Source organism: Dipodomys ordii, unplaced genomic scaffold, assembly GCF_000151885.1.
Source record: "Dipodomys ordii isolate 6190 unplaced genomic scaffold, Dord_2.0 Scaffold10, whole genome shotgun sequence".
NCBI lineage: Eukaryota > Metazoa > Chordata > Mammalia > Rodentia > Heteromyidae > Dipodomys > Dipodomys ordii.
Genome location: NW_012267226.1, coordinates 11,372,256 through 11,385,776, shown reverse-complemented (window position 1 = coordinate 11,385,776; position 13,521 = coordinate 11,372,256). Strand labels below are relative to the sequence as shown.

The 13,521-nt window shown below is 39.1% G+C and overlaps 1 protein-coding gene across 1 annotated transcript; it reads right to left on the bottom strand.

Moving 5' to 3' along the window:
• Positions 1-3,700: 3,700 nt before the first annotated feature.
• Positions 3,701-4,680, bottom strand: LOC105980660 (olfactory receptor 145). The gene has a single exon (XM_013009544.1). It carries the CDS (start codon positions 4,664-4,666, stop codon positions 3,719-3,721), a length of 948 nt encoding a protein of 315 aa, XP_012864998.1. The 5' UTR covers positions 4,667-4,680; the 3' UTR covers positions 3,701-3,718.
• Positions 4,681-13,521: the final 8,841 nt, after the last annotated feature.

Below are 13,521 nucleotides of genomic sequence, written 5' to 3'. Positions count from 1 at the left end.
GAAGGAAGGAAGGAAGGAAGGAAGGAAGGAAGGGAGGAAGGGAGGGAGGGAGGGAGGGAGGGTGGGAGGGAGGGAAGGGTAAAAGAAAGAAAAAGAAACCTGAACTGAGATAGTAAGAGCTTTATGCAGAATTTGACACCTACTGCTAAATCAAAGAGAAAACTCCTCTTAGAATATAGCCTATAGTCCCAGCACTAGGCAGAAAGGTTGTGAGTTTGAACCAGACTATCGGCCTAGGCTACACAATGAGTTACATAGCAAAATGCTGCCTCTGCTCAAAAATTGTTTTAAGAAATGACTTAGGATCATCAGATGGCTATTTAAAGGCCCTTTGAAAAGAAGAGAGCAATATTGTCTTTCTGTTTGGCAATAGAAATCATTTGCATTACTCCAATGCTCTTGTAACCTTAAACCCAGCAATGTAGTCATTCAATATCATTTTAGCATGTACTTAATCAATGTTGTTTACATGTTCCTAGAACAAAAACTAAATTACAAAATAGTACTTAATATGATAATCTGCTTGTATGTATATATAGAGAGATTTTTTCACTGATCTATGCTATTCTAACTACAACACAAAGACAGAAAAATACTCTGGATAAAACATAGACCAAAATGCCAGAAGTGGTATTCTTTGAATGGTGGGATCATGATATTCTGTCTTTCTTTTAAACTTTTTTTTGCGTATCTCTACACGGTTCTATCTCACATGTTTCTACCACACAGTGGTAGAAATTTAAGGAAAATTATTTTTAAAAATAAATTAAAAACAAGTGCTGCATAATTACAGTATTTTAAAAATCTCACTGGGAATTTGTTCAACATGTATTTAACACCTTCTATATCTTCCAGGCATTAAGCTCCATGTATATGTTAGATTATCTAGAGATGGTAACCTTAACTAAACAACCTCTTAATATATTACGGTGCAACCCATTGAACAATAGCTCTGCAAACCTCGCATACATATTCCTGATTCTATGCGCTCAGTGCCTTTAAAAAGGAGAAAATTCTTCAGTGTTTTTCTCTTGACATATGTTCTGGCAAATTGTTTCCAAATGAGAATAATGTAGGGACTTAACTCCAGACAGCAACTTGGGGATGGAACAAGGTGAATATATATGCACCTCATGTGCTATTTCTTTCACATCCATATTGAACTCCTTGGAAGGTGCCTAGTAGGAAGAGTGTGGGCTATGGCTTGCCATCTAAATACAATCTGCAACTCTGCTTATTATCTGTGCAATCATAGGCAAGTTCTTTAACTTCTTTAAGACTAGATTTGTGTGTCCAAAAAAGTAAGAGAAATGATCTCAGACCATTGTAGAAAAGATGCAAGGAGAATATGTATGTACCAATCCAAAAACAACTTAAAAACCAGAGATGCCTTAAATGTAAACCTCCTGCCTACATGTATCACTTCCATGCTCAGATCATGGTAGTTTGCTAAATTAAAAGGGATCTGAGTGGAGGTCATTGCAAACATTCAACATGAATGAAGGGAGCAAAAGAGATGGGTGGCCATATCTTTAAGAAGCTGAATAGAAATCAATTTCAATCAAATCCTACAGTTGAGTCTCTGAGGACATATCTTTTCCTTTTCTCCATAGCTCATTTCTTCCTCCCATGTGGTCTCACCAGCGTCTTTCTTAGCCCATTCTTGCTTATATGAAAATAGCATATTCTATCATGTTGTTTTTATATTCTATTTACAATAGATCCTTCTATGTCTATTAATCACTTATTACATGTTTGCTGCATATTGAATATTTGTATTCTCCCAAAATTTATAGTTGAAAGCATAGTGCTTTGATGGACAGTCTTTTGGAGTGCCCTTTTACAGGGCCTAAGAGAGACTGTTCACTTCTTTCCTCTCTGAAGTAAGACACTGAATCTGTTGATAACTTGATCATGGGCCTAAAAAGATAAGCCAATTGTCTCAAAGTTAAACGATAAGTTAGTGGAAGTGCTAAATATTAGAAGGAAGAAGATCTAGCAGGGGATGAAACCAAACTGGTATTTAATTCTCAATGGAACTCTGGAAAAAAGTTAAAGAGACATCAAGTGATTTGCTTAAAGTTACACAACTACTGGGTAGAAGTTGGGATTCAAATCTGATTATACCTTCCAATTCCATAGTCTGCTCTTTCAAAATTTTTATGATACTTGGTACCTTTCTCTGCCTTGATCACTTGAATTCTACTGTTCACCTGTCCATGCACTTTCTTTTGAATTCACTATTACTGATTAGCACCAGTCCAAAAGTTACAAAGTTATAAATCTATCCAAACTATGTTTTCTTTTTCATATAGGAGAGAGCATTTCTAAAGGTAACTTTGGGACAGAAAGGATTTTCGTGGCATTTTACATGTCATTGTATCACAGAAAATATTTAGTATCACAGTTTTTAATGGACCCTCCCTTTTACTGGGAGGTATATCAGTATCTCAGCCAAAAACAAATAAACAAAAAAGAGAGTCAAACAACGTAATTGTGCAAATATGATGAGGAAACTATTCATACAGGTGTAGGCAGAATGTTGTCTGAGAGAACCACAAGAGATGGTCAAACTAACAGCAGGGAGACATAATAAGCTCTTGGCAGGGAAGTAGCAAGGGAGGGAGCAGTTACTGTAAACACATGTGGAACAGAGGATTCAGTTACTGCCACTTTAGCCCAAGTTTGGAGGATGTCCAGAAATAACTATCTTCATGTCTTTTTTCTCCTTCTCCCTGATTTTTCTCTACCAAGGTTCCCTTTGCCCTAACCCAAAAAAAGAACCCAGAGGAAAAGGCAATCCATTAGGGAATTTCTTCAAAGAGGTGCCAAGGAGTAGAAATTTGATCTGAGAAGAGACAGAGAAAATATTCTACCTTAGTCTCTGTTGTATGTTTCACCAATATACCATTTGACAGACATTTCCAATGATGATTGGCTGCTAACCTGAATATGGTTAGTAACACTAAAAGGTCTATGTTTCTAAAGTATTCCACAGATAACAAAGTGATTTCTCCTGGCCACAGAGTCCACTACTTTTGCCTTTAAAAGCACAATTTGAAAACAAGAAAATAGGTGTGTATGAAATAATTTCCAAATTCTAGTCTTCAGATCCTTGGAATTTCCTGTTAGTTCTTAAACCCACCATCATAACCAAATCTCTAGAAGTCCAGGCTCCTGCAGCACCACTCCACAGGCCTAGGTGGTAGCACACTTGCTGCTTTCTGGGTCCTAATACACTTCCCCCACATTCCATAAACTGCTTCAAGAATTTCTCTGGTCATTTAGCCAACATCATCTCAGCAAAATCCTATACCTCCTACCTTCTTACAAAAATGTGCTAATTTAAAATTAGCCCTTGAAAAGTGACATGAAAGTTCTGTAGACAGAACCAGATTCTAACATCCGAGGCCAGCTCACATTTTTTTTCCTCCAAGGCCTGAAGGAGGAAGAAAGTTAGCCAAAATGAAACACGTAATGGAAAGAAATAACCTGAATTTTGGTTGCTGTTTGTCTAAGATGCTGAATGCTAGGTAGGGCCATAAACCTGTGTCTTCTCAGAAATATGAGGACCGGTGTAGATGATCTTCCAGATACCCTTCAGAAGAAGAAGACAGACTTGTCCAAGAATGAGTTAAAATTTCTTCCATGTATCCTATGGATTCTGATTCAACTATGGAAGAACAAAAGTGAGTCCTTCCCAAGCATTGTTCCTCTCTTAGGAGAATGAAGTTTTGCTCAAAATTTTCTTCAGAGCAACTTTGACATCCTTATTCCTCAGGCTATAAATTAATGGGTTGAGCATGGGCACGACAATGGTGTAAAATAAAGAGGACACTTTCCCTTGGTTCATAGGTAAAAGGGAAGATGGTTTGAGATACATGAATGCCCCTGACCCAAAGAAAAGAGAAACTGCAATGATGTGGGAGCTGCAGGTGCTGAAGGCTTTGGACCTGCCTTCTGTGGAGCGAATTTGGAGGATGCTGGAGAGGATGAGGGCGTAAGAAATGAAGATGGTGACTGTGGGGACACCAATATCAATACCCACAACAATGAAGACAACCAGCTCATTCACATAGGTGCTGGTGCAAGAGCGCTCGAGAAGGGGAAGGATGTCACACATGTAGTGGTTGATGAGGTTGTTGTCACAGAAGGTCAATCTCAGCATGCATGCTGTGTGGGCCATGGCCCCAGCAAAACCCATCACATAGACCCCCAGCAAAAGCAGTAGACACACCGGAGGAGACATGATGACCGTGTACATGAGGGGATTGCAGATGGCCACATAGCGATCATATGCCATTGCTGACAGGATGAAGGACTCAGAGACGACAAAGAAAAGAAAGAAGAAGAGCTGAGTCATACACCCAGGGTAGGAGATGATGTTCTGCTTTGAGATAAAACTCATTAACATTTTGGGGGTGATGACAGTAGAATAGCAGAAGTCTATAAGAGATAAGTTAAAGAGGAAGAAGTACATGGGTGTGTGAAGGTGAGAGTTCAGCCCTATCAGCGTGATCAAACCCAGATTCCCCACCATGGTGACCACGTAAAAACCAAGAAACAGGAAGAAGAGAGGAATCCGGAGTCCTGGCTGGTCTGTTAAGCCTGCAAGGATGAACTCTGTCACAGAGGAGTTCTCAGCTGCCATTCTCAAGTAAGGCATTCTGTAGGGACAAAGGAAAAGAGCCACTGAGAGGAGGAAGACAAGAAAGGAGAAGGGAGATGACAGAGTCAGCTCCCCAGTTTGTCACAAGTTGGATGCGTACAGAGATTTTGAACTTCAGAGGTTAGGATCCTGGAACTATTCTCATAGCCGCGATGACTTTCCTTCTGCAGGGACCTCTGGAGGTCATAGCTGCCTCCGTGCAGAGCAGAGGAAGCTGGAAGAAGGACCTCAAGAAGCCTCTGAGGAGTCTCCGATCTTTAATTTGATTCCTTAGTTAACCTTCTATCTCCATAGTTTTCTCAGACTCATAAAACACATCAGTCTCTGAGAAGAATTCTCTGAGGCTCGGGCTAGTCTAATTGGGCAAGAGAATGTCTACCTTCCGACCATCCTGGACAGAGTACCAGGGTGAACTAGTTTCCCGCCCCGCCCCCCAGTACTTTAGGACCCTACACTGAGACATTCACCCAGAGTCAGTCACTCACCTTCCTTCAGCCCAGAGCTTCAGTGTTGTACCTTTCAGCCAAACACTTATCTCAGTTGTTCAGACAGGTTAATGACTGTGTTTTTGTGGAAGGATTTGTCACAAACACCTCTACTTCCTCTTCTAATGCAAGGGTTAGACACCCCCCCACACACACACACATAGAGGCTGTTTCAGAGCTCTCCTGAGCTGGAAAACGATGTGGGGAGTGGTTTACTCTGAAGCTCTTCTCTAGCTTGCAAAGAGACTGAGCAGTTTTATGCCAGGTTTGGAGATCTGGGGACATGGCAGGAAGCCAGGGGTTCTCTGGGGATCATGGCTCCAGACAGTAACTGAAAATACTCTTGAAAATATTTGAATGGGCTTTCTGAAACATAAAAATATTAGTTCAAACAATACACAAAGAATTGTGCAAAAATAATTTGCCATATGAGCACTTAATGTATATTATTCTGTCTTATGCTAATCTTAACATGCCAAGATCTAAAACCATTTTACAAGCAATTCTTCCTTTTCATTCTTCCTCAGATCTTATGTACTGGGTTTTATCATTTCCATTTTAGAAATATGTTAAATGACTAAATCCAAGCTGGGTGTCACTAGCTTATGCCTGTAATCCTAACTACTCAGGAGAGTAAGACACTTCCTCTCCAATGAACCAGTAAAATTCTGGACTGGAGGTATGGCTCAAGTGGTAGAATATAGCTGTGAGCAAGCTAATCAAGAAGAGTGTGAGGACTTGGGTTTAAGCCCTAGTACCTGCAAGCACATACACACATTAAATCCACATGAAATCTAGGCCTATCTAATTATAAATGTAATATAACAATTGCCTTTAAGAACTCCTATGGAAGGTAATAAAACACATAGAGGCCTTGCCTTCAAGGCTCTGATAATGCCTTGAAAATATTACAATATACGTAAGTATAGGAAAGAATGTGAGACAATCCAGAAAAGGCAAAAATAAAACACTACACCGTTTCAGAGGGGTGTGTGTTCAATACATTTTAGACATCACAGGAATTTTCAAGGGTCCTCCTCAGAGAAAAAACCAAGTTTTCATCTCTTTGAATGTGAGCTTGACATCACAGAACAATTCCTTTACATTAAAATAAAAAATAAAAATAAGTTTAAAAAAGAAAAGTTAAGCCAGGCGCCGGTGGTTCACACCTGTAATCCTAGCTACTCAGGAGGCTGAGATCTGAGAATAGAGGTTCAAAGCCAGTCCAGGCAAGAAAGTCCGTGAGACTCTTATCTCCAATTAACCACCAGAAAACCAGAAGTGGCGCTGTGCCTCAAGTGGTAGAGCACAAGCCTTAAGCTAAAGAGCTGAGGGACAGGGCTGGGAAGGTGACTCAATGGTAGAGTGCTTGCCTTGCATGCGAGGCCCTGGGTTTGATTCCTCAGTACCACATAAGCAAAAAGAAAAAAGCCGGAAGTGGCGCTTTGGCTCAAGTGATAGAGCGCTAGCCTTGAGCTGAAGAGCTGAGGGACAGCGCCCAGGACCATAGTTCAGGCCCTACGACCAGACCCCCCAAAAAAAGAACTGAGGGACAGCACCCAGGCCCAGAGTTCAAGCCCCACATCCAACAAAAAAGAACAGCTTGTTGGGTTGGAGGGAGGTAGTTTGAGTTTTGGGGGTTTGTTTGTTTGTTTTATAAAATGAATACAGTGTCAGAATTCTCCCCGCTGCTCCCTATCCATCCTTGACCTTACCAGGCCCCCAGAACCTTCATACTGAGCCTGATATTACTGTACATTCATTTTTCTGGTTTTGTTCCTTTGCTTTTTTCCTAACTCCTCTTATGCCATGGCAAATGTTCTTCTTTGTACCCCAGGCTTTCAGACCATTGTTTACGCTTAGTGGCAATTCATACTCTTGGAACTTCCTAGACTTGAAACAGTATTGAAAATCATCTTCCAGTCCTGGAGATTATATTTTAAGTACATATCCTGTGCCACAATTCAGACATAGGAAATCAGAATCTCCAGAGATAAACTTTATAATCTGAATTTCTCTTCTAAATTTCTTGATATTTAGCCAAGTAGTCATTGATTTAATGCTCCCATCCTATACTATTTTTCAAAAGGAAACTGAGGACCCACTAGGTACAGCACTATTTGGTGGTAGAGTCCAAGCAACAAAAACAAAACAAAACAAAAAATGAGTCTCCAACATCTCTAGTTATATTGCTATGGAAGAAGATTTGTTGGCCTTTTGTTGGCTGAAATGCAGAATTCAGGTAAGGGGCCCAGTTGGGCATTAGTCTTGCTATCACACCCTGGGTTCATTCTGAAGAGAGACTTCAATGATACAATAGAAACTGTATGAAGCCAGGCACCAGTGGCTCACGCTTGTAATCCTAGCTACTCAGGAGGCTGAGATCTGAGGATCGTGGTTCAAAGCCAGCTCGGGCAGGAAAATCCTTATCTCCACTAGAAAACCAGAAGTGGCGCTGTGGTTCAAGCAATAGAGTGCTTGCTTTAAACTGTAGAGCTGAGGGACAGCGCCCAAGCCCAGAGCTCAAGCCCCACGACCAACAAAAAAAGGAAAGAAAGAAAGAGAGAGAGAGAGAGAAAGAAAGAAAGATAATAAATATGTAAGTGTGAACCCATATTGATCAAGGAAGTGACTTTGACAGGATTAGACTGAGAAACCCAGCTAATATAATGGGCTATTGAGCATCATTGAATTGATAACAAGGGTCCCTCCAGGTGCTGTGTTTAACTATAATTCAGATGTAATAACTCAATGCACCAGCAATAAGAGATACAGAAAGATTTTCAGAAAAATATGTAAATATGTACAATATGTAAACAAAAGACTTTTCCAAACTTTATATTATAAACTCATACTACTAAGTCTTCCTTACAACAGTGGTCCATGTACTATCTTATGTGAACATCTTTACCTGGCCCAGTTGTTCCAATTGAATATCTTTTATGCCTCCTGTCATATTACTCAGCTTGTCTTTGGGGATTCTACTGTTGCCACGGCACTAAACTGCATCCAGCTATAGCCAAACAGTACCACTCTGCTAACTGCATCACTTTCCCTCTGCTTTGCTCTAGGACACCTCAGTTACCACAATATGAAATGTATGTGAGAAGCAGCTCAGCCAATCAGATGCACATATAGTACTGAACTGAAAGGCGTTAACGCTCCTAGGAGCCAGTGGGAAAATGTTGCCTTCTGCTGTACTTCTAGTGATTCCTACTTCACAGTATCTCTAAGGGCCTCAGAGGGATTGACCCTAAATTTCCCCTTTAAGGTAACCATCAATTCATACTTGCATTGGTTTCCCATCCTTCCCTGTTTCACACATCCTCTTCACTGGGATTACTTTTAAAATAAGCTACCTTCACACAAGTCCTTGTCTCCAGAATGAATTTTTGTGGAAACCTCAGCTAAGGTATTTCTAAGGTATTCAGGTTTGAACAAAATGTTCCTTAGTCCACCTGAAGAGAACAGGCTCACTCAAAGCCATGTGATTTCATTCCATTCTAAATTTACTCCATCTCTGCTTTCTACCCCACCATCAATACCCTCTTTTTCAAATCTCCACGTTCTGCCACTCCACAAAGAGAAAATTATGGAACCAACTGAAGTTTCCTTTACAGCTTCCAATCTCTCTTTTTTTTCTGTACCCATTTTTAGTTTCAGGGAAAAATTCTATGTCCCAAAGATTCACAGGCCTAAATGTTTACTCTACCTTCCACTTTCTGTCAAAACTGGCTCTCACAGATTTATCAACACATGGTTTACTAAAGCGTGCGAGGGACCATCCACCTTCTACTCTCTTTCATGAATTTTCTAAAAAGAAAAATAGTGAGGACAAAATCTTTAGCCAAACTAAAAATGCAAATATCTAACAATGACATTTCAAAGAGCACACCGTTGCAAGACATATATTTTGGTCAGGAGAGGACAGCCAGAGTCATTATGCAGTGGACTTAAAGAGTCACAATGGCAGTTCCTTGTCCTCCACTTGGCAAGCTGATTACAACACTACATCACTTCTGTGTGTGCATGTGCGTGTGCATGTCTGGTGTTGAGTGTGTTAAGTGACATTTGCACATAGATCATGTTTGCTATCCCCCACACGTGGAATATATTTCAGTCTCTGCTCAGTAGCAAGAAGTCTTAAGTGTAAATCTCACACTTTGAAATTTGTTACTCCCTTGGTAATTATGATAAATCCCAAACCCTGCTCTCAGTCATATTGGAGTCAATTCACAATTAAAGAAAATAAATCATTATTACAAACCTGAAATGAGCCCCCACAGGAAAGGGGCTCCTTGGGGCACAGAAAGCAAAGAAGATTCAAGCTTCATTAAAAGTTGACATTTCTCCAGGCGCTGTAGAGGTTTCTTATTAGGATGACAGAACAACCAAGAAAAGTGCTTCTGGGTTTATGTCACTTTAGAGACTGTTACCATGGGAACTATGTTGTCTCAAAATCCTCTCATCTGGGGCTTCACTAAAGTCATGTTCCCTAAGGAGCAGATGAAGCCCGAGCAGGAAGCAGTGTAGGAAGAGCTATTCTTAACTCTGTTTCTTTTATTGCAGAACTGCCCTCTTTCCAAAAGTTGGATTTCTGTATAGTGCTTCTTTCTTTCCTTTCTTCCTTTCTTTCTTCCTTTCTTCCTTCCTTTCTTTCCTTTCTTCCTTCCTTTTGTAATTTCTTTTTTCTTTCTTTCTTCCTTCCTTTCATTCTTTCTCCTTCCTTCCTTCCTTCCTTCCTTCCTTCCTTTCTTTCTTTCTTCCTTTATTTTGTCAGTTGTGGGGCTTGAACTCTGGGCCACTGTCCCTGAGCACTTCAGCTCAAGGCAAGCACCCTACCACTTGAGCCACAGCGACACTTCCAGTTTTCTAGTGATTAACTGGAGATAAGAGTCTCATGGACTTTCCTACCTGGACTGGCTTTGAACCACGATCCTCAGATCTCAGCCCCCTGAGTAGCTAGGATTGCGCATGAGCCACTGGTGCCTGGCTATTTCTATTTTTTATTACATTCGATTTGTGTTATTGTATTGTGTGGTACATGCAAAGGCAATATAAAGTCTATCAGACATTATCCCTCAGACTTCTAGTAGGGTGGGGTGAGCCCCAAGAGCACCTACCATCACCATACTTTAGAGAAGCACAGGCATATGTTTCATAAAAAGCTTTTAAACCTATCCAGAGACAAAAGATGGCAACTGAAAGGTCTTCATTTGAAATGGCCTTCCTTAGTTTCCAAGAAAGCAAATATCAGGATTTTTTGTATGTGAGTCTACTGCATATTTAATTTTGATTCACTTTTTAAAAAAATTTAAATAAGTTTTTATTGTGAAAATACTGTACAGAGGGGTTACAATTACATGAGCAAGGTAATGAGTACATTTCTTATCAAGCATTGTTGCCTCCTTCTTTGTTTTCCCACTACCATCCCTTCCCTCCCACTTCAACTATACTCCCCCCATTCTCCTCCCCCCACCCCTGCCTAAATTGTAATGTTTTTCAGCATAGCATCTTATACATCTCATTGTTGCAATGGGTCAACCTGTATCCCTATTTAAACAATTTGTTTTTTCCCTTCCCCTCCCCAAATCATACCAACATCAAATACAGTGAAAACAGGGGTAATATCACGGGGGAGGGACATACAAAGCAACAAAAAAATCTCATGTTACCTTATAAATATGTTAGAAACAATAGCAAGAAAGAAAAAAACTACTTGTGTCCCTACCTTGGGGTTCATTTCACTTAGCATCATCTTATCTGATCTTTTCTGCTTGTCCCAGATATATACTAGTTATTGCAAATAAAGGAAACCACGGGACCTATGTTTCTTTGGGCCTGGCTTACTTCACTTAATATGATTTTTTTCCAAGTCTTTCCGTTTCCTAACAAATGGGGCTTTTGATTCACTTTTATTAAACATCTTCAACTCCTTATACATATGCATAATTGATGTTTGCATGTAAAATAGAATCCTAAAATTAGACAAGATCTTGAATGTCTATGTTGGTGAGTAATAACCATGTATTAAATACTTAGGTACAAAGCAATATGTTGGAAAATTTGCAAACATTGCATCATTTATTCAAAATTAGTAATCTCTATACAGACACTTGACATGTTTAAAAATATCATCCAGTGGATTCAAGGATACTGATGATAACTGGGTGCTGGTGGTTCATACCTATAATCCTAGCTCCCCAGAAGATTGAGATCCAGAGGATCAAAGTTTTCTGCCAGCCTAGGCAAAAAGTTCTGTTGGACTTGGTCTCAAAATAGATAGTAGAGAGCAGGGATAGAAGTGTGGGTAGGGTGTTAAAGTGCCAGCCAAGCAAGCCAAATGAATTCAAACCCCAGTACCGCCACAAAAATAGTCCTAATGCCAGTACTACTACATTACAGTTTGTAACTGCTAGGAAAGACCCTGATTTTCAGTAGTTTATAATAGTAGCATTCATCATTAATATCAATTAAATTCAATATAAATAAATATAAGTATGTTTGATAAAAGTCCAAATTCAATAATATATTTTTTCAAAGAAACTCACCAGAAATTTTTTATAAGTAGCTCAATTTTGAAAGCATAACTAGCTTTACTGTAAGGGTTGTGAGATTTTTAAATATGCCGACACTGACAGTGTGAAGAAAGTCATGCCAGGTATCTCTATTTAAGATCAGGATTTTTGCAGAGTCATAGGACCATCCTGAAAATTTTAAGAACCAGTGAAGGAAAGTTACTCAGTGACAGAACAAGATGCAAAGAATTCTGAAGTTTTGAGCTTTCCAGAGCTCTGGTTCACTCTAGCAAAGTTTAAGACTCTTAAAATAAGTATCCATTTTTAAGAAATATTCATCTCAGGAATATATATGCTATAAAAAAGCAAATTATACTTACACTAGCAGTGTAAAATAAACACTTTTAAGGTGTGTTAAGAGAATATTAGATTCCAAGATTGTGCTAGAGGTGGAAAATACAAGAAAATAAGTTGACCTTATTTAGAGGCAATTTGTTGAAGGGACATCAGAACTATTCTATATGTCAGTGGGGATGTCAATTAGTTTTCTTAAAAAGTAAATCTTAAATATGAACAATCACTGATTCTGTAGAAAGCAACAGACTTTCTCTGCTGGATCAAGATGTCTCAGAAACCCTAATTGCAGGATGCTATTTTTTAACATCTCTACCAGGCAGAAAAGCCACAAAAACTCCACTGTAAAAAACTGTGCTACTTTTTAAAGCTTCCTCTGCAGATATTTTTCCCTAGAGAATAATCTTAATAAAGAGGCAAGTTGAAGGAGCTGGACTTAGGACTAAAGATTTAGTTGTGTGGCATTTAAAAAAAAAATCTGAGCTTTTAGAAATATCAAACCCTGGCTTAAAGAAGCTGAAACTTGTTTTTTCTGAGGGTGCTAGAGTTTATGGGGAAGTAGCAGATAAATAGAGTGGAATGGTAGGCTAACACAGTCATAATGGTTAATATACGTCTGTGAAAATGCAACTAGGTAACTTGCAGGGATAATAGGTTTGGAATAGATGAGTGTGGAGGGAAGAGTGATGGAAGGGGTAATACTAATAGAGATTTGTTGTATTCATACACTGACATTTAAATTGAAACTCCTTTGAATAACTTCTTAAAGATACATTTTAAAAATAAATTTGGTTAAACAAAAGAAATCAAGCACAAAACTAGAGCTGGGAAGGTGGCTTAGTGGTAGAGTGCTTGCCTTGCATGCCTGAGGCCCTAGGTTCGATTCCTCAGCACCACATAAGAAAAAAAAAAGAAATCAAGCACAAAACTAGGATTCATCCTTAAGGAAAAAAACAAACACTAAAGATAAATCCAAATGCCTAGATAACAACCCACCCTTGAATAGCAGGTTAAAATTGGAAAGAATTTCTATGTTTATTATCCTATATAACACTCAAACAGTCCTGAATTTATCATTTATTTCTTCATTTTGCAAATAAAGACACTGACTCATCATAAAAAATAAAGCAGATTCAAGGCCTAATCACTGATTACAAATGCTACACCCATCATCCATTGCACACTGTCACTACCTGGATTTAGGATTATGCAGCCTTACTTTTGCATGTCCTGGCACACATTTGGAGGTTGCCTAGATGAAAGAGAATTGATTTCTAAAGTTGAGAAAGAAACTCAAATATTCTTTTTTTTTAAAAAAAAAAAGACAATTCTAGTGAGATTGAAGCACTTTCACAAAGACCAGGGTCAGGGATTTTTTTTAAAGCTGTACAAAAATTCAAGGAAGTTTATGTGAATGAATGACCCAGAGTGAAAGATCTTTGGATCACAGATTACAATGAAGAGACACAATCATAGCTGAGTCTCGTATCTCTAC

Bases quoted from the DNA above. Each gene is read 5' to 3' on its own strand.
- LOC105980660 (XM_013009544.1), bottom strand. From the start codon at position 4,666: ATGCCTTACTTGAGAATGGCAGCTGAGAACTCCTCTGTGACAGAGTTC.